A 22,237-nucleotide genomic window follows, 5' to 3' on the forward strand; every position below is an offset into this window, starting at 1 on the left:
TGCTAAGCTGGCAGCCTCATGCCTGCTCTGCCTGTTCTCTTGTGTCTTATGCTGGCGCCAGTTTACTGAGCTGCCTTCCTCATGTCAGATGAGGAAAGCCCCTGGCTCGATCAGGTGTCCTGGGAATAAAAGCCCTAGCAGCCATGTCCCCTGGAGCCTCCTTTTAATCCCGCCTTACAGGCACTCCTCTGCCATAATGCCTGGGGTCCTCTCATGACCCTGGGTCTCTCCAAATTGGTGCTCCTTGAACAGCCAGTGCTTTCTGCTCAGTAAACCCTTCAGAAGCCTTTACTGCATCTCTCCTCCCAGGTTCCCCCACTGCTCTCTTTGAAGACATAATGGGCAGAGGTGATTTTTTTTTAATAAAATCACAGTTGATGAGGGTATTCTAAAAAAAAGATAATTTCTTCCCTAAGAGGAACTCTGATGCCTGTTATTACACATTCTTCACCCTGATACACACACACACACATTTACTTTTCACAAGATTCAGGTTGTACTGCACAAACGTTCACAACTTTTTCCGCCAATATTTTACACTAAAAACATTTTTCAGTGTCATTATTTTTCTACAGCATGATTTAATGTCCGTGTCATGTTCCATTATACCAATGCCCTGTTATTTATTTAACCAGTCTCCTACTGATGGATCTTTATTTCCAATACTTTGCTAATACACACAGTGCTGCCACAGAGAGGCCACAAAGGTGCTCTTTCTGCTACACGTGTGCCTGTTAACTAACTTATCCCCAAACATATCTGGTTACGTGGTATTTGCCCTGTTGTCATGGAAAGATGGCAGGAGAGGCAATAGGAACAGGAGAGGTGTTGCTGGGGTCACAGAAGGCTGGAGGGAGAGGTGATCAGAACAGGAGAGGTATTTTTTAAAGTCTAAAAAGAGAACAAGATGGCACTTTGGCTTCTGAGATTTTCCCCCATCCTGGCTCAGAATTCCTGCCAATGGGCATGACATGTGTCCTTGGCCAGAGCCAACAAGGTAAAGATACTTTCAGGCAATGGGTTTCTTCTGAATGTTTCTGGGTATATACTCATTGTCATATTCCAGATGGCCCAACTGGCCCTTCCAAAGTCCCACTTCTAACCCAAGAAAGGGTGTTAATGAAGACAAACAGTAATCCTGTCCTACCTTCTTCCTACTACTCCACTTCTCTCTGTGTATATACCACAATGAAGTCGATAAGAGTTGGGGGCCGTGGATGGGATAACTTGTAAGTATGCTGCTGTAGCACCCACGTCTGCTCCTTCCCTCATGAACAGCAGCATGTGACAGGCACCAAAAGGCTGAGCTGACCTCAGGCTTTGGCATTACAACTCTCTTGAGCAGATTTCGATATCCCTTAAAGGACTGTCAACATAAGCCTTTAGCTTTTAAGAGTTTTAGACTGGTTTTTCACTTGACCTCTTTCAACTGCCACTTTCACAGCCAAGTAGTGGCCAACAGAGGGTGAATAAGAAGAATATAAACTCCTTGAAGATATCAATATCTTTTGAATGCTCTCCATTTCCTTCCAAAGCCCCAGCACAGGCCGTGATGAATGAATCCTCATCGAATAAGTTTACGAAGAGCCTGTACCCAGTATTGTATGGTGATGGTGAGAGGGATGCAGCAGCCCTTGAATGCTGGGGACATCCATGTGAAGAATTCAAAGGGCGGGAAACAAAGGGCAGCTTGGGAATGGTGTAAAGAGACCTCCAAGAATAATGTTGCTAAAACAAAACAAAACAAAAGAAACACTTGGCAATGTTTATTTGAATCCAGTGTAAGCATGTGCTAGATTGGAAAAACAGAAATTAATGTGAATGGAATCAGGAGATTTAGCCCATGAGATAAAGCCAGACGATTCCTGGTCATGGGAACACCATCAGCAGTGATGGGGGAACTCTATCTAGGTGCCAGGCAGGGCAAGAATGATGTGAATGAAGATACTGCCACTTGAAGGGTGCTGGCTTCCTGAGTCAGCAGGAAGTTGTCATAGCTTCTCAGTGCCTTAGACTTGGAAAAGACTTTCAGGGATCAGTGAGTCCAGGTCTCTTTACCCACCAGCTCTGCTGGAGTGGAACCAATGTGGGCTTGGGCTTAGATAGTCCTGGCTCTTTCCCTGAAACTCAAATGGCCTTAGCAAATCACTTAACTTCTTTAAGCCTCAGCTCTTGGAAGCAGGACTAATAAGACCTATTTTCCCAGAGTCACTGTCAAGGTCAAGTGAGTCATGAAACACTATATAAATGTTTGGTATTGCTACTTACTGAGCGTACAATATGTGTAAACCAGTATGATGTAGTTTTGCTGTGTGAGGGTTTACAGATGCCCTACAGATGCTTGTCTGGAAAGCAAAGAAGGTATATGTCATAAATAGCTGCCATGATGGGCATGAGCTGAGTCTGTGGCTGTGAAAAATGATTTTATTCATTAGAAAACAGAAGGGCCCACTTGATGACTGTACCTGTAGATCTAGCCTCATTAGAAAAAGACCACCCTACATGTTCTGTGAAAGTGTTACCATTAGGGAGGGTTGTACTATAATTCACAGATATTAGAAAGATGGTAACTTCTCAGCAAGTTAGAAATAGAGGGAAATTACCTGATCTTGATAAAAACTAAACCTAACATCATACTAAATGGTGAGAGACTGAATGCTGTCCACAACTCTTCATAGCAGCATCATTCATAATAACCAAACACTGGAAATGGCCCAGATGTCCTTCAACAGATGAATGGTCAAATAAACTCAGGTATGCCCATACTATGGAATACTACTCAGCAATGAAAAGGAATGAACTTTTGATACGTGTAACAGCTTGGATGCATCTCAAGGGGATTATCTCAAGATTATGCTAAGTGAAAAAAAAGCTAATTCTCAACAACTTCATACTATATGATTCCATTTATGTAACACTGAAATGACAAAATTTTAGTAATGGAGAACAGATTAGTGGTTGTCAGGGGTGAAAAAGGAGGTGGGGATACAGGAGAGGCATGGATGTAGTTATAAAAGGACAACAGGATCCCTCCTGTGATGGAACTGTTCTGTAACTTAACTTTGGGGGTAGACAGAGGAAACCATGTATGTGACAAATGGTATAGAATTAACACACACACACACACAAATGAGTACAAGTAAAGCTGGAAAACCTGAATAAGATCTGCAGATTGTATCAGTGTCAATATGGTAGTCAATATATTATACTATAGTTTTATAAGATGTTATCATTGGGGGAACTGGATAAAGGGTGCAAGGGATCTCTGTATTATTTCTTACAACTGTATGTGAATCTAATATTATCTCAATAAAAATTTCAATTAAAAAATAATACTGTTGGTATTAGTCTGGCCAGCAGCAGCTAAGATGGATGTTGTTTCAGGAAGAAACCAGAGATGTGTCATGTCAGCCCTATTAGGATCACAGCCGACTCTCAATGGAATTGGAGATGCAGGTGGTTTTAGGACTTAAAAAAGAGAAGCCTTGGTGGAAACTTTGCACTTGGTTTTGTTTGTTTGTTTTTGTCTTTGAATGCAGAGACATAAGAGGGGTAGAGGGTCCCGGAGAGTTATATAGGAAGCTTCCAAATGAGATGTATACAATAAAGTATACAAATAAAATGAGCACAGTTTGGTACCAACAGGGTCCCACAGTTGCACCTGGCAAGAAGCAGAACTCAAGCCTCAAAGCTGTCTAATGAAGGAACTGAATTAAAATTCATTATAGGCAGTTGAACATTCTAAGAGAGCGCTGTGGGTAATGCTTAAGAGCACGGTCTCAGGTGACAGATGGCTTAGAATCAAATCCCGGCCCTGATGCATATTAGCTTTGTGACCTATGGCAAGTGACTGAACTTCCTTGGGCCTTAGTTTCACCATCTGGAAAATGGGCAAAATACTAGAACCTACCTCATAGGCTGTTGTCCAGATTAAATGAGTTAATGCTTAGAACACTCCCTGGCCAGTTCATGCTTGATCAAGTTTACCTGCTCTTATTCTTACTACCCTTCAGGAAGGATAGATGAATACTGCCTATGGTGCAAGAATAGATGCTCCTGAGCTCCTCATGAAGCATCTCAGCGTTCTACCCTGTTTCTTCATTTCCTTGGCCTGGGCTCCTATTCACCAGTCAGAAGTCTCTAATCACTAAGAAGGAAAGAACCCCAAATGTCACATGTTGACTGTCGGAGAACAGTTGTTTGCCTACATGTGCAGATTTCCTGGCTCTAGGGCATGGCTTTCTGGGACCTGTTTGCCCTTGTGGGTAATCCTGGGGCCTCCCATGGTTATCCTGGGCTCTCATGGTTTAACCAATAGATGTTCCTGAAGAAACATACATCGAAAATGGTAGAATGTAAAGTACTAGCTCAGGTGAGATGGCCCACCTGCAGGTGCTCACTGGGGATGTTTTAAAAATGTGGATTACAGGGACTTCCCTGGCGGTCTGGTGGATGAGACTCCACGCTTCCAATGCAGGGGGCGCAGGTTCGATCCCTGGTTGGGGAACTAAGATCCCACATGCTGTGCAGCTCAGCCAAAAAAAAAAAAAAAAGACAGACTTAAGAAAAAAATGTGGATTACAGAGTTCCAGAATCCCCATGTTAACTAATGATGATCAGTTAGCATGGATGATTTAATGAGAAACACTGTGGGGTTCTCATCAGATGTCAGGGAAACCCTGACTTTTCTCAGCCTGCTCACAAGCCTTCAAGGTAGGGAGCAGCCATCATTACCTTCATTTTTACCCACTTCAAAACTGAAACTCTGAGAGGCGAACTGTTTTAACCCAAGGATGCCAGGTGAATGCTGTTGCTGGGGACATTGTCTTATATCAGCTAACTCAGAGGCACTGAAACTGGCCAGCAACTTCTCCATAAAAATATTTCCGTCTTCTCTCGAAGGCTCTTTCATGCCCTGTAGAGTCAGGAGCCAGGCCTATTCATTCTCCTGCCACAGCTGGCTTTTAGAGCTCCTAGCTTTCCCAAATTATTAGGACTCCAGAGGAGCCCAGCAACTTTGGGTCTGTCTGCCACCCCAGCCAAAAAGCTGTCAGTGAAATATCGTCGGTGGTACCCCATCATCTGCTCGTGATGAGAGAAGGGCTGAGAGCAGGCAGGAGGCAGCATTCATGTCTGCAGTTTAGGGATGTAGATGGGTGGGAGGAGGGTACAACCAACTGTTGACTCAGAGGCTGTCTAATCTATAAGTGAAAAGAAAATAGTCCCAGAACCCTACCGTATTCTTTCCCTAAGCCCCCTTTTCTGGCTGCAAAGCTGCTTTTATCATGTTCTCTGCATATACCCACCCACCCCCGATAGGAAAATACACCTTTGAGCACACTTTTGAAAGGAAAACTGGTAAGTAAAACCAGGCATCAAACCTAGGTGTGGGAAACATTTGTGGCATGTGTGAGTTTATGTACATCCGAGACCATGAAAGGAAAAATGAGAAATCGGGGATGGGCTCTGCCCTTGCTGCACAGGTTTGGGGGAGGAGCATTTTTGCTGATCTCTGAATCAGCTCATGTCCACGGAGCATTTGCTGTGGGCCCAGCACTGCATCCAGCGTGTGGTGCACTTTCTCACTTCATCCTCAGAACAGACCGGTGAGTTTGATAGAGTTGCTGTCTTTATTTCAGAGACGAGGAAACTAGTCTTAGAGAAGGGCCAGTCACTTTCTAAGGCCGCATAACTGGCCAGGGGTAGTCAGGATTAGAACCCAGGTCTGCCTTACCCCTAAATTCTTCATCTCCCTTAGAAAGTAGACATCTCTTTGTGCAAACTGGGGTTTTCCCGTCTCCTTCCAGCTGTCTTCTTTGCCCTCCCCACAACCCAGTGAAATAAAAGCAAGCCAAACATAGATTATTTCTGAAATGAAGATTCCTAGGCGTTTGGGAGGGCCCAAGGCTCTAAGTAAACAGCCACTGTCAAGGGGAAAGATCTGTGTGTTACGTGGCAAAGGCTACGCAGACAGTCACACACCCTGACCTAGTAATTGTAACCCTGGGATTATAGGTTATATTTAACATAAACAAAACCTCCATGAGTATATTTATCATAAAGTTACTTCAGTATCTAAAATGTAGAGGCAACATAAATGTCCAGAAAGAAAAAAAAAGAGAGAAATCAAGAGAAGAAAGTTGTTTTCAGAACTCTGAGTGTAAGCATTTGTGTACAAAGAGAGGAAAATCAGTACTTTTATGGAAAGGTAAAATTGGGTGGGTCATAGCAGTCCTGGATATGAAGCCTAAGAAGTAAAAATACCCATCATTTCACTGCACACACTACATTCCCATTGCTCTGCCACAGAAAGACCCTCTATCATTTTGCAATATATACAAACATCAAATCACCATGTTGTACACCCAAAACGAACATCAGGTCATGTCAACTTTGCCTCCATTTTTAAAACCTTTTTTCAATTTTTTTTTGTTGTTATTTTTTTATTTTCTTTGGCCACACCGCATAGCATGCGGGATCTTAGTTCCCCAACCAGGGATTGAACCTGCACCCCCTGCAGTGGAAGTGCAGATTCTTAACCACTGGACCACTAGGGAAGTCCCTACCTCAATTTTTTAAAAAAGAATCAAGATGCTAAAAAAAGAAAGAAAGACCCTCTAAATTACCCTCCAAAATATATCTGACCTATTCTTGAAAATTGGCTTTAAATTAAGCTGTAGTTTCCTGCACTGTGTATAGGATTCAAAATGGAAATTTCCTCTGATGAACATAACACGTTGCTGGGGAAACCACATTTGACCAGTGATTTCCTAAAGAACTAGCATTTATGAAAATCAGTTTTTGTGCCCAGCGCTGTGTGGAGCATATAACATACATTAATTACTTCATTTTATCATCACAAGAGTCCCTACAACATAGGCATTATTATCTTCATTTAACACATGAGAAGAAGGAGACCGAGGGAGACGAAGTAACCTGACCAAGGGCCTGGGCTAGTGCGTGGCAGAGCTTGGATTCCAGCCTGGGGCCGTATCTCCAGATCCAGCACTGGTGTGCAGCCAGAACACCCCAGAACTATCACAATCCCATGTGCCTATTCAGTGTGGTTAGGACCTATACCAGTTGTTAAATATCCTGAATGTCACCTCTATCCTGATCCAAGCTCTTTCCACTTGACTACTATGCCAACGCCCCTTGAAATCAATTTGAAAATGGGTCAAATAATTTGGTTTGGGAAAATTTCCCCCAGGAACGTAATAGCCAATTCCTGGGCCCACTTCCCAAAGAAATGACCAGCAAGGTGTATTAGTTTCCTAAGGCCACCATCATAAAGCGCCACAAACTGCATGGCTTAAAATAACAGAGAAACACTCACAGTTCTGGAGGTTAGGAGTCCAAGATGAAGGTGTTGGTACGGTTGGTTCCTTCCAAGAGCTGTGAGGGAGAATCTGTTCCAGGCCTCTCTCCTAGCTTCTGGTAGCCTCTGGCATTCCTTGGCTTGTAGGTGGTCATCTTCTCCCTGTGTCTCTAAACATCATCTTTTCTGTGTGTGTCTGACTCTGTGTCCAAATTTCTCCTTTTTATACGGACACCAGTCATACTGAATTAGGGTCCATCCTACTGACCTCATTTTGACTTGATCACCTCTATAAAGACCCTCTCTCCATATGGGATCACATTCTGAGGTGTTGAAGATTAGGACTCCAACATACCTTTTTGGGAGGACACAATTCACCTTCGAACAGGGAGCAGCCTCATGAAGCGGGTTCCCCCTCCTCACTCCTGGCCCCAGATGGGTCTTTCTTTCCCTCCCATCCAGCCCATGCTTCCCTCCCATCCAGCAGGTAAGGGCAAATGGTAGTGAATCGGCTGTCAGAAGAAAACCAATGGCTACATGAACTTGGTCTTCCTCCCCCCATCCAGTTTCCTTTCATCTCATGCCAACAAGTGGCGTTTTGCCTGGACTGTCACCATGCCCTGCATGCACCAGGAAAAACAGAAACAAAACAGGTGCCAGAGCCAGGAGAGCCTGACGTGTTTTAGCCTGACGTCTCAGTGTGGTTGCCTTGAGGAACATCAAACTTATGATTTCCTCTGTCTCTGTGTGTGAGTGCTTGGGGCTGTTTAAGTTGCTGATTCTCTTCTACTGAAGAGTCCTCTGCGGAGCTAAGAAAGCCTGCCAAGCTCTTTTCATAAAATCATACCCTAACCACCCAAGGTTGGAAATGGAAGAGGAATCTCCACATGGGAGGAGTGACTGAGGATTCACCGCCCCAGTTTTGTCCTCCAAACTTACCTTTCTCTTGTAAGTTGCACTGGCCACTACTGTTGCCACCATGTTAGGCTCAGGGAAGGCAGTTTCCCTTCTAGCACTCCTTTCCAAGTATGAATGGAAGCTTGTCCTAATTCTCCACAGCCTGGCTGATTCCAGGATGCAGCATTTATTCAAACTTGTCAGAAGACGCAGAGACCAGAAAGTTCATAATATTTCTCTGAAAAGAGCTTCTAGATATGGTGGTCTGGGAGCCCGGGCCCATCTCCACATGGCCACTTTGGACATGTCTCCCCACCGGGCATCTGCTGCTTAATAACTGCATCTTTGAAGCCAAATATACACTCAGAGCCGAGGCCATGGACAAGAACAAGCTCCTTTTCCATCCAGCCTGAGGCCTGCCCTCCCAAGTCCACTGTCGCCTAAGCTGGAACTGGCCAACAGTGGCGGTGCTTACACCCTGCAGGGAAGATCCTGCCCCAGAGCCTTGGCTTAGGAAGACCACATCCGAACATAATCCAGTCTCTGTGCCAAAACAAATCCCCACATAGCAGAACCGTTTTAGACAAGCCCTTCAGTCGCTGCCCCACCAGTGTTGATTGTCTGATTGTCATCTCCAGCAGAAGATGCCTTTTGCCAAAAGTAATAGAACAGAAGTCCTTTTGAAGAGGAACCAGTGAAACAAGTTCATCCTTCTCCTAAGTGGCGAACATTTATATTCACAGGCTGTTAGGTGGAAACGGATGGTAAAGATTACTCAATGAAGTGTGGGCCCCTCGTTTTTACTGAGGCCCCGAAAGGGAAAGTGATTTTCCTAATGTTGGCTAGTGGCAAAGGTGGGACAAGGATCCAGCTCTTCTGATTCCCAGCCCAGTACTCTTTAGAATATTGATCTGTGCTGTATAGTAGAGCACAGAGACTCATATTTTAAACCTTATTTCAAACGGAGACCAGGTTGCTACAATGTGGAAGAAAACTCGTGGATCATCAGTGAATCCAAAATGGCAATCTAGGATCTCCTGGGATGACGGGATCTAAGCACATGAGTGTAACAGCAGAGGGGACATATTTCAGGGGTTCCCTAATGCAAGTCAGTTCTGACTCCTGGGTGCCGCTTGAATGAATCCCTTTCTCCTGCCTTTCTGCCTCAGCTTGAGTCAACCGAGTCACCGTCATTTTATCATCCAAATCCACTCTTGCCCTAAGAATAAAGTCCCAGATCCTCAACATGAACCAGAAGGGTCTGTGTGTCCTGGTTTCATCTTGCTTCTCTAGCTTTATTCCCTTTTACCCTTCCCTTCAGTCTCTCTGCTCCAGCTGGGCTTGGCTACTCAAACCTCCTCAAATAAGCCATAATCTCTCTTTTTTTTTTTGCACTACGTGGGCCTCTCACTGCTGTGGCCTCTCCCGTTCCAGACGCGCAGGCTTCGGACGCGCAGGCTCAGTGGCCATGGCTCACGGGCCCAGCTGCTCCACGGCATGTGGGATCCTCCCGGACCGGGGCACGAACCCGTGTCCCCTGCATCGGCAGGCGGACTCTCAACCACTGCGCCACCAGGGAAGCCCCATAATCTCTCTTTCTTTCTTTCCTTCTTCCTTCCTTCCTCCATCCTCCCCTCCCTCCCCCCCCCACATAGAAAGCTTTTTCTCCTTTCCACCTACATCAACTGTTCTCACACAAGCGTGACTCCCCCCACCCCCCACCAGGGGACATTTGGCGATATCTGGAGATATTTTTTTGCTTCACAATTGGCATCTAGTGGGTAGAACACAAGGATGTTGCTAAACATCCTACAACGCACAGGACATCCCCCCCCAACAAAAAATTACCCAGCTTAAAATATTTATGGTGCTGAGGTTGAGAAACACTCAACCTTTGGAACCCAGCTTAAACACCGCTTCTTCCAAGAAGCCTCCCATGATACTTGATCTTGGTTTAGGGCCCTCCCCCCTCAGGAGGCTCCCACTCATCACTTCTCCTTCACAGCTCTTGGCACACGGGGGTATTTGAGGTAATGCACCATCTGCCCTCCCCAGCAGTCCATCAGCTCCAGGACGGGGCAGGGCGTTTGGTTCACCACCTCATCCCAGTGCCCTGTACAGTACTCTGTGCAGTTAGTTTTTGTTTTGTTGACCCTGGGACACAGAGGAAGGCTGTTTACACAGGTGCCCTGTCTTTTACGAGGGGTGGCGTGGTTTCTAAGGGCTTCGCATGTAGACCCACAGGTACCCATGGACAAGAGCACAGTCTTGGGAGCCAGAGAGAAGTGGGAGGATATCGTAATTCTGCCACCTCCTAGTTGAGTGACCTCCAGCAGGTTACTTACTTTCTCTGGAACTGGGTTTCGTCATCAGTAAAAGAAGCATAACGGAGAACCTGTTTCATAGAGTTGCTGTGAAGATGAAAAGACATAGTATATGTAAGGTACTGAGGTAAGGTAAGGTATCCTCTGACACAAGGTAAGGGATTAACGACAGAGAGGAAGAAAGGGCAATGGAACAAAATGACCTAGTCTCAGGGTCTCCTGCAGCCCCCAGGCCCTGGGTAGCAGGCAGAGAAACGTGGAAGAGACATCAAGAGACTGCTGGTCAACCTCTCCTTCTTAACTTCTTCAACTCTAAAATGTGCCTACAAACATCCCATTTCACTTATCCCATGGGCTTGTTATATGTACCCCAGATAACTCCCCACCCAAATAAGAGAGGTACCTAAAAATCACCTGCAGGTAGAGCTGAGTGCAGCCCAGACTGTCTCTTACCTCCTCCACCCTGGGCCTTCTTAAGAGCTCTGGCCTGCCACCCCTTGTTTCTTATCTGGATTCCCCCTCTCGGTGCAGACTTTTGGGAAGGCAGCCCGTCTGGACCCGAGCTAACTCCAGATTTCTCCATCTCCCTGGGCTCTGCCTCTGGTGCCAATAGGGCCTCCACACCCTGTAATCTGCCAGGCCCCACCTCCCCTGCGGTCTGAACCCGGGTCCACAACCAGGTCTCACAGTTCACACCAGATCTGCAGGGGAATTCCAGACATTTTCACTGAATGAGTCCTGGAAATCGACTGCTAGGTGAGGGGATGGTGCGTGAGGGGGAGGACTTTCCCGTTTCCAGGCCTTTTTGCTTCCCCCCCACACCCCAGTTTTAGACATTCAAAAACTGTTTTTTAAAAGAAACAAAGATCCATTTCCTAGACTGCTCAGGTCAGCAAACAGAAGTGTCAGGATGGAGGGCTGGACAGGAAGAGGGCTCTCAGCTGAGAACAGAGGACACGGGATGGCGTGTGGAAGCTTGGACAGGAAACCCTTCAGTTCTGGGGGCAGCTGTTGGAGCCAAGTCTCACACAGGTAGCAGCCAGTGAGGCTCCCAGGCGGGAACCTCATGACAGAAGCCCTCCCTGTCGGCAGAGCTGTGAAAGCACCAAGGCAAACTCCAGTAGCATGGGGGGCGGGGTGGGGGGGGCAGGGGGGCCTCCACCCCACAGCTGAGGGAAGAGAGGGCAGGGAGCTGGTGGCATCAGCTCGGCAGGGTGGACCTCTAGTGTGCCAGCAGGTCTGCGTGTCTCTGAGACCACAGCCACCCGCGCCCATGCCCACGGGGTTAGCAGCCTGCTGCTTCTGTCCACTTGTTTGGCTTCCTGCCCTGTAGCAAGTGGAATGTGATGGGTCAATTTCCAGATCTGGGCTGATTCTCTGCCACTTCCTGGTTGTCATAGCTCCAACTCAGCCTGCAAAAGGATGTTTTTTGTTTGGGGGTTTTTTGTTTTTTGGTCTAAAATGCCCGATGAAAGATCTGGTCTCTTAATCAGCAGTTCACATCCCTGGGAAGTTATTTAAGGAATCAAAACAGCTGAAGATAGACCCCTGAAGATTAACATCAGTGACTTGCCTCTATCCCGAGGATGGTTCTTCCAATGCGGGAGAAACCTGAGTGCAAAGGAGCAGCGCATCAGCATCCTCCCACGTCGCATCGGCCAGGTCTTGGCAGGAAGCAGCAGTTTGACCCCCTAAGTCTGTTTTCATTCACTTTGAAGAAGCAGACAGGTGCCCTTCCCCCACCCCACCCCACCCCCTTTTTAAAAATTCCTCCAATGTGTTTGACACCCCTCTTTGCCTTTAGTCAACACCTACTGAATGCTTGAGGGATGGAATGGAGGCCAAGGTAGCTCAGCAGGGCTGGGATTAGGGTGAGGCAAGTGAGGCCCCTAGGGCACAATACGTAAGGAGGTGCTCACTCTCAAGGGTACAAGCTTCCTCACCCTCACCCTAGCCCTGGCCCCTGTGACTGATCACTGGTGAGAGACAGCTTCAAGGGGGAGACAGTTTACTCAGAGATAACTGACTCTGGAATAGGAAGGAGCCCCATGTAGGCACCTGCCAGCCTCAGCTTCCTCTTGCCTGGGACCCCCAGGTCTCTCATGCCCAGAGGTGTGCTCTGTATAAGGCTGGTCACTAGCCCATCAGAGGCCCCTGCTCCCAGGGACTGCAGAGACAAACGTGTGGAAGAGAACTTGAGGAAAGTCAGAGGCAGTTGTCACCACAGGATTGCAGGGGCTGCAAAGAATTATAATTACATGAAGTAACAGTGTGGGTGCTTACTACGTGCCAAGCCCTGTGTCAGATACTGTGTCATTATTTTATATAATCCCTTCAACCGCTCAGTAAGGAACTGGGGCTCTGGAGCTGGACAGTTTTGATTTAAATCTCAGCCTTGCCTCTTTCATGTTGTGTGTCCTTGGGAAGTTACTTAAACCTCTCTGGGCCTCAGCTTCCTCATCTGTAAAATGGGAATAATAGTTGGACCTTCGTTACAGTATCCCAAAGATTCTATCAGGTGAGACAAGTAAAGCAACGAAGCAAGCATCCGGCACAAGGGAAGCATTTGACAAATGTTGGCCAAGGTTAGTATTGTCATTGCCTCTTGTGGCTTGTCCCTACAGTAGCCACAACAAAAGTGTCACAGACAGAACAGATATGTTCTGTCTTATGGTTCTGGAGGCTAGGAGTCAAGGTGTTGGTAGGGTTGGTTCCTTCCGAGAGCTGTGCTTCTCTCCTAGCTACAGGTAGCCCCAGGCATTCCTTGGCTTGTAGGTGGCTATCTTCTCCCTGTGTCTCTTCACATCATCTTTCCTGTGTGTCTGTCTTGGTGTCCAAACTTCTCATTTGTCTTAGTCTCTTTGGGCTGCTGTAACAAAAGTATTGCACACTGGGTGGCTCAAACAACAACCACTTATTTCTCATAGTTCTAGGGGCTGGGAAGTCCAAGATCAAGACACCGCAGATTCAGTGTCTGGTGAGGGCCCACTTCCTGGTTCATAGATGGCTGTTGTCTCACTGTGTCCTCACATAGCAGAAGGGGTGAGGGAGCTCTCTGGGGTCTCTTTTATAAGAGCACTAATCCCAGTCATAAGGGCCCCACCCTCAATACCTAATCACCTCCCAAAGACCTCACCTCCAAATACCGTCACTCTGGGAATTAGTTTTCAACATGTGAATGTCTGGGGGGACGCAAACATTCAGTCTATTGTACCCTTTTTATAAGGACACTGGTAAGATTGGATTAGAACCCACTCTAATGACCTCTTTTTAACTTGATTACCTTTGTAAAGACCCTATTTCCAAAGAACGCCACATTCTAAAGCACTGGGGGTTAGGACGCCAACATATCTTTTGAGGGGGGCGGGGGGCACAATTCAATCCATAATACAAGGTCAAGTAACTTGCTCAAGGTCACACAGCTTGTTGAAGATGAAACTGGATCCTAGAACCCAGGATTATTTGATGACAAACTCCATGGCATAAACCCCACCTTAAAGCCCCAGCACTCGTAAACCTTCTCTGGTCAGAGAGGAAAAACCAAAGAGAGACATTCAGAGCCTGCTGCTGTTGTGTTCACGGCACTTTCCCTTCTTTCTCCCTTCCTCTGTAGCCTGCCTGCTCCAGGCTGAGCTGGTGAACTATGAGCGAGTCAAAGAGTACTGCCTCAAAGTCCTGAAGAAAGAAGGGGAGAATTTCAAGGCCCTTTACCGCTCCGGTGTGGCCTTCTACCACCTTGGAGACTATGACAAAGCACTCTACTACCTTAAAGAAGCAAGGACCCGACAGCCAACGGGTAAGGCAGCAATTGCTGTTTCCTTACCACCAGCCCCCTGGGGCAGCTCCCAGGCCATCTCATTGCCGTGGTCAGATTTCCCGGCTGGCAGGGCCAGGCAGGGAGGGAAATGGCAAATGAAGGGTCAGGTGTGTGCTAGGTCCTGGAACAAGGAGAACACATAGTCCATGCCTTTGCCTGGGGTCTGGGTTCCAGGGAGCTTGGGCATCTCTTCTTTTCAAATAAAATATGGAATTCTTCATTTTTCTAACCGAGAATCCAGCCTTCTTTACTTATTCAATGAGTACATATTGTATTCTTACTATGTGCCAAGATTTGTGCTGGGTGCCAAGGATGTAGATAAGAAGACGTGGTCCCCACTTGTGAGGAGCTCACATTCTGGTTGATGAGACAGAATACAAATGGATAATCTGGGGGCTAAGCCCAACATCCTCCAGGAAGCATGCTCCAGCTCCTTCAGTCAGATCCCAGTCCTTAGAGCAGGTGTTATCTGTACCATTCGCTTAAACCACATCCACTAGCCCTGCCATTCATTCATGCCACAGATATATATTGAGCAGGTACAATGGGCCAGGAACTCTTCTAGGTGCTGGGTAAATAGGAGGGAACAAAAAAAAGTTGCTACCTTCAAGGACTTTATGTTATAATGGAAGGAGATGGACAGTAAACAAACAGACAAATTGATAACGTAATATTTAGTAGTAGTAAGTGCTATGAAGGAAATAAAGCAGAGTCAAAGGATCAAGATTAAAGGGGGTGCTATTTCAGACCAGGTGGTCAGGAACACCCTCTCTGAGGAGGTATCTTTTTTTATATATATAAATTTATTTATTTATTTTTGGCTGAGTTGGGTCTTTTTTGCGCGGGGGCTTTCTCTAGCTGCAGTGAGCGGGGGTTACTCTTCGTTGCGGCGCACGGGCTTCTCATTGCGGTGGCTTCTCTTGTTGTGGAGCACGGGCTCTAGGCACGCGGGCTTCAGTAGTTGCCGCTCGCAAGCTCCGTAGTTGTGGCTCGCGGGCTCTAGAGTGCAGGCTCAGTAGTTGTGGCGCACAGGCTTAGTTGCTCTGCGGCATGTGGGATCTTCCCAGACCAGGGATCAAACCCGTGTTCCCTGCATTGGCAGGCGGATTCTCAACCACTGTGGCACCAGGGAACACTTGAGGAGGTATCATTTAAACCATGACTTTGACTTGCTGTTGCCATGGTTGTTCATATGGCTGATTTTTTTTTTAATGCAATTCTCCTTCCAAGGAGTCTTGTTAGGATGAATTTGCAAATACCCAATATACTTTTTTATTTTTTTAATGAACACTAATATCTTTATTTTTATGTGTTGTTGATTTGTTTTCTGTATATAAATCGTGTTCCCCCAACTCTACTATAAGCCACTTGAGGACCAAGAATGGGACTCATTCAACAGAATTTTCTTGAGTACCTGCTATATGCCAGTACTGTTCTGGATGCCCTGCCAGGCATTTTGGAATACTATACAGCATTCATTTCTACTTCTGGAAGTAAACATCTCAGGCAGCCTAATTCATATTTTGGTGTGTGCAGGGCTAAACAGTTGTTCTATGTCCTTCTGCACTCATTAATTTAAGGGCTGGAACTGGGGGGAAATTCCCCAGTTTGTGGTGAGGTTGTTGCCTAACCTTACTTGTAAGAATGAGATAAGACAATGAAGCAAATTTCTTCTAAACTCTCCAACTAAAAAACATTACAGGGGCTTCCCTGGTAACGCAGTGGTTAAGAATCCACCTGCCAATTCAGGGGACACAGGTTCGAGCCCTGGTCCGGGAAGATCCCACATGCCATGGAGCCACTAAGCCCGTGCGCCACAGCTACTGACCCTGCACTCTAGAGCCCACGAGCCACAACTACTGAGCCCACGTGCCACAACTACTGAAGCCCACGCGCCTACAGCCCATGCTCCCAACAAGAGAAGCCACCGCAATGAGAAGCCCACGCACCGCAACGAAGAGTAGTCCCCGCTCGCCGCACCTACAGAAAGCCTGCGTGCAGTAACCAAGACCCAACACAGCCAAAAATAAATAAAATTATTTTTTTAAAAAACATTACAATCAACTAATATTTATTGATCATTTGGATTAAGCCCTTTTAGACATATCTATTTTGGTCCTCACAGCAATTTTATGAGGAAGATATTACGATCCCCGGGAGAGGCAGCCATTGGATTCAGATGCAGCAACTGTGTGTGTCTCCTTGGGCATCTGACTTAATCTCTCCGGGACCCAGTTTTAATTTTGGTCACAGTGAGGATGATGAAACATACCTTACAGGATTATAATGAGGGTTCAGTGAGACAATGAAGGTTAAAAACATGGCATAAAGTAGGCACTCAAAAACGGAGGTTGTTTCTTGCAGACGAGACAGGAGGCTCAGAGAAACTTCTAAGTTGCCTGAGGTTAAACTCCAACTAACTGTGCTGACTCAGGACCACTGGGGTTTGCTGCTCCATAGAAATAAGGGGAGAAATTCCCCTGCCTCTTCTCTCCTTGTCATCTGTCCTCTGGGTCACAGGACCTGTCCACGTGGAGCAGTGAAGGAGAGGAACCACATCCTGGTTGCCCTCTCAGCCACGCTGGACCTCGGCTGAGTGAGTCTGGCTTGTCCAGGGTCTGCAGATACAGCTTTGGTCTGATTCTCCATAGACCCAAGAGTTCCCCTCACCAGCTGTTCCCTAAGGTGTGTTTCTCTCCTCACAGACACCAACGTGATTCGATATATCCAGCTGACGGAGATGAAGCTCAGCAGATGCTCCCAGAGAGAGAAGGAAGCCATGTAACTAGAACACCTTTCTAGAGCTGAGCCTAACCCGGGACATCCAGGCACCCCCTGGTGGAGAGCCCTTCCCAGGGTTCTGTTCCTTTCTCCCCACTTCCTCCTCCTCTTGCCCCTCAACTCTTTGTCTACTCCCAGTGTGAAAAGAAGGAGACGTGCAGATTTGGAATCTGGTGGGTTGCCCTGACAAGGGACATCCTCTTTCCAGTAGGGCAGCCGCTGAGAGAGACCTAACTCCAGCGGGAACAGCTGGAGAGGACTGTCACAGGTTGGGAATGCCACTGCAGCTTTGACTTGGGCCAGTGCTTCTGGCAGAGGCAGAGCCTGGCAGGTGCACCATCCCACAGGCGTCTGGCACGGAGCCCACGGGCTGGACCCCTCCACAGCTTCCTGACAGACTGCAGCATCTCAAGGCAACTGTGACAAATCCAGGGATGAGACAGACACCAGAAGCGTTGGTTAAGCCAACAGAGTCTGCGAATCTGTACACTGGATTTCTGCACACACACCCGCCCCCTACCCCCAAAACCTCAGGCCCTGCCTCCCTCCCTCACTGGTTGTCTTGGTTTGTGCTTCCTCCTCTCCCACTTGGGGATCTGAGACTCTGCCAGGATTCACATGCCATCGAAGCCCACTCTCAGTGCCCTCTGGTGACCACACATACCATTCTCCCAGACTCCCAGCCAGCAGGCAGCTGTGACAGAAGAAGGGCAGGGTAGAGTGGGCCAGGGGCTGACCACATAGGGATGGGGGGAGGGAGAGATGATATCTAGGGGAAAGAGCATTGTATAGACTGGGAGACTGAACTGCGGACGAATTAAGTGTAAATAAAAATAAATTAACAGGCAGCAGCAGTTCCTGTCATTTCTGTTGAAAGGGGCCCACTCCCTCACTTTTACTCCCTCCCGCAACCCCTAATCAGAGCTGCTTGCAGCCAGGTAGGATGGGGCTTCCCCCAAAGCAATGGGCCATTTGTGCAGTGGTGTGCAATGCTGGCTGCGCCTTTGTGCTTTTAGAGTAGGCTGGCATTGTGGAGGCTGCCCAGGGATTTGGCTATGTGGGAACTTGTAGCCTCTTTTTGGATGAAATTACCTGGACTCAATATCTAGCACATAGAATGTGTTCAACAAATATTTGTTGAATGACTAAATGATGACTGCAGACCGGCTCTCCTGCCTTAAACCAATTTTATCCCAGCCTAGTCTCCTGATACCTATGCCCTTTTTGCGATGTCATGTTGCTTCAGTCAAATAAGAGACATTTACTGAGGGCTTCTTGTTTGCCTGTCATTGTGCAGTTTGCCCTGGGACATAGGATGTAGTCCCAGTCTTCAAGGAGTTGGAAGAGTTGAGAAATAGTCATAGGAGATTATTACCAATGATACCTTTAATTTATATGATGCTTTAAAATTTTCAAAGCACTTTTATGTATTTTTTGTGTGATCCGTGAGACAATATTGTACAAATTAAAATATATACAGATGCAATAATATTAATAGTGAGCATTTATTAAATGCACTATCCTCAGATCTTTACATGTATAATCTCATTTCTTTCGTGCAATTACCCTACTATTCCCATTTGATGGATAAGAAAACTGAAGAAAGAGAAAACTAGCCCAATGTTGCATGGCCTTGAGTGGCATAGCTAGGATTTGAACCGAGTCTGTCTGACTCCAGAGCTACAGCTGTTAAGTACTCTGTAGTTAGTTGCTGCCCTAAAAAGTATAATATGGCGTAGTTACAACCATGCAAAAGCAGGACAGTATGTGTGACAAACCTTGACTACGTCAATGATGGTACGTGGGCTGACTTTCATATTTAGCCCAAGGTGAAAAACTGTCCCTAACACTTGACTCTCTAGTGGCGGAAAAGGCAGCTGAGACCCAGCAGTTATTTCTGTGTATTGTTTATTCTCCTTGCTGATGGGCCAGCATGTATCCAAACAATCCACCTAGCATTCCTCACCCCATCCCCAGCTTTGGGGAAGAGTCACAATTATAGGTAGAGATTGAAAGGAAACACAGAGTTAATTCTGGCTTATTTATTGAATCAAAGGCTCCAACACTGCAGGATCCAATCACTTCTGAGGGGCCCAGAAGCCAGCAGCACAGGTTATATTCACATAGCTCCTCAAAGGCTTCCAACGGGGGCTGCAAGAAGGTGCTAGAAATATCCAGGGGCCCCCAGTTGGTTGCCTATAGCTCACCCTCTGGAGAAGGGAAAAAAGCTGTTACTGCTGCTACATCCTCCCCCACCCCTACCATGTCCTCTCTGCCCTCTTCCTGCAAAATGGTTTCACATGACCCCAACTCAAATCCACCCTGCAGCACACAGTACAGGCAAACGTGCAAAACTCCCCTCTTCCTGAGGCTCCATCCCAGAAGGTCTGTGAGTTGGCAGACTGCCTGTTAGGATCTGAAGGATGAAGATGGGGTCAGAGGTGGCGTGCAGAACCAGTTCAAACCGGCAGGGTCTTCCTTTGGTCTTCGTGCCATGAAGAAGGACTCAGAGTAACTATTCGCAACGTGGAACAGGAGAGGGGTCTTGCCTCACCGAGTGAGTTGGGGCAGAGCTGGACAGCTGGGGATGATAAGATCGCTGCCATCCTTCCAAAGAAAAAGGTTGAAATCCAGAACTAGGTGAGGACAACCTCATGGGACCTCATAGAACAAGCGACCAGGCCTTCTGCTTGTCTGGTAACGTAGGTACGCGTGCTGGGAACTCCATTCACTGTGACCCAAAGTTAAATGATCCCAAAGAAAAAAGCTGCCTGGGACTTGTTTGAGATGGTGGGACTGCACTTCCTGTGCGTTTGTCCAGAGACTTCAGACAGCTGCTAGGCAACATCAGCTCTGTTCCCCTTAACAAACCATCAGCTTCCTTCTCCTCATCCCTCCCCCAAACAGGGACTGTTATTTAATTACACGTTTTGTTTGCAGATGTCACTGCTGAGCTATACTTGGAGCGCTCATCCTGGATCTGACCTGCTTTGCCATCTCCTGCTTGGACTTTTGTGATAGACTCTTTGGGGAAAAAAAATTATACTTTTACTGTAATTATCATGAAAGCCTCACATGTGTATTGTAGAAATATTAGAGGAAAAAAAGATAAATTCCCCCCCATAATCCTACTACCGGAGACAGATATTGTTATCCTTTTGGATGTATCTTTTGGTTGTTTTTGGTATAAATGTACACATGCACATGCATTTTTTAAAACAAAGATTGGATCATACTGTACATACTCTTTAATAACTTACTTTTCAAAATGTGTATTTATATTGTAGAATATGTAATGCATACACAGGTACAAAATTCAAGAAGTACAAAAAGATCTGGAGTCAGAAGTAAATCTCTTTCCTGCCCTGTCTGCCAGCCTCTAGTTTCTCTCCAGCTACTTGTATATCCTTTCAGAGACAGTTACGCATTTTCAAATGTATGTATCTATTTTGTCACAAATGGTAGCACATGGGACACACTTTTTGCACCTTGTGCTACTTCACCCACTATATCACGGACGTAACATTTTTTGCTCATCTCCCAAACTGTTTCAACAGCATCCTCATTATGTGGGTGGACCCTCATTTGGTAACCAATCTTCCAATAGTGATTATCTCATTCATTCCCAATCTTTATTGTAAATAATACTGCAAAAGACATTCTTGTAGCTAAATTTTGCACATATCTAGGACTATTTCCTTAGGATAAAATCTGAGAAGGATATCGTTTGGCTATCTTTAAGAATTTTGATATATTTTTACCAACTGCCCTCCAGAGAGTTTGTACCAAAGCACTCTTCTATTTGCAGGCTTGAGAGTGCCCTGTTCCCTGCACCCTCACAACGGGTGGGTATTATCACTTTCCAAATCTTTACCAATTTGATAGGAAAATAGTAGTATATCAATGTTATATGAACTCACACTTCTTTATTAGTGAATAGCATCTTCATATGCTTATTGACCATTTGTACCTCCTTCTTTGTGATTTTTCTATTTATTTGATATTGGTATGTTTATTATCAATATGTAATTTTATTAAGAGTATTATTTTTGGCAAGAACCATTGCCAAATATGCTTTCCAAGTGCTTTGCTTTCAAATTTTGTTTATGGTGCTTTTTGACATACATAAATTCTTAATTCTGCAATTAATTTGTTCCTCTGTTGCCAGCTTCTTCTGCCTACGGTTCACTTTCTCATTTCTATCAGAGTGGCCCTTCTAAAACACAATCTGATTATGTCACTCCACAGCTTAGAAATCTTTAGTGGCTCCTCATCACTTTTAGAATAAAGGCCAAACTCAGCATGACACACAAGGTCTTTCATGTGATTTCTCCCACTGACACCTCCTGGTCCTCTTCCCAAGGTTCCCTACATTCTACTGCTGCATAGCTTCTTGTGATTCCCCGAACCCATTGTTCTTGGGTCTCTGGGCCTTTCCATGCTGTTCCCTCTGCCTAGTTGGCTATGCCTCACCCCTCCAATCCACTCTGTGCCATGCTAACTCCTATAGGACTTGTTCAAGTCATCACTGCTTGAAAGCCTTCCTTGACCCCTTAGCCTGCATTCCAAACAACATGAGTCTACCTCTGCCTAGCATTTGCTACAAATAGGAATCGGAACTTCCTATTTCTATTTGTCTGGTCCACTCTCTGGATGTTCCTCAAGGCAGACACTGTGGTTTATTCATCTTTGCAGCTAGAATGCCTAGTACAATGCCTGGCACATACTAAATGGCCAATAAACATTGAGCATTGAACCTGGAATAAATGATGGATCCAGTGGCAAATGTTACCTGAAGTAAGTGCAGGGCTCACTGGATCTGGGCTTCTGAGGACTGAAGAAATCCTAGGAGACTTGGGTTAGAAGAGAAGCTATGTGCTCCAGTGCTGTGCTTTCCAAAACATCAGGATCACTTGAAGCAGCTTTTTAAAAATACATAATCTCAGGCTGTGCCTTAGATCCATTGAATCATGGGAATGATGCTCAAGCTACTATAGTTTTTTAACGTCCTGAAAAGTTTCCGCTGACCAGCCAGGTTAAGGAGCCACTGCTGAGGTAGACCAGCAGACAGTCAGAACACCTAGCTCCACTATTTCAAAT

At 46.2% G+C, this 22,237-nt stretch overlaps 1 protein-coding gene across 1 annotated transcript in view; it reads left to right on the top strand.

Annotated features, from left to right (window-relative positions):
* TTC9 (tetratricopeptide repeat domain 9) overlaps positions 1 to 18,628 on the top strand; it is a 31,363-nt gene extending 12,735 nt beyond the window's left edge. The window contains exons 2-3 of the mRNA XM_082619707.1: positions 14,153 to 14,335; positions 17,062 to 18,628. Of these exons, the coding sequence (XP_082475833.1) occupies positions 14,153 to 14,335; positions 17,062 to 17,141 (263 nt within the window). The 3' untranslated portion in view covers positions 17,142 to 18,628. The remainder of the gene's footprint in view (positions 1 to 14,152; positions 14,336 to 17,061) is intronic.
* The last annotated feature ends 3,609 nt before the right edge of the window (positions 18,629 to 22,237 follow it).

Source organism: Mesoplodon mirus, assembly GCF_964341445.2.
Source record: "Mesoplodon mirus genome assembly, chromosome: 4".
In the NCBI taxonomy this organism is placed as follows: domain Eukaryota; kingdom Metazoa; phylum Chordata; class Mammalia; order Artiodactyla; family Ziphiidae; genus Mesoplodon; species Mesoplodon mirus.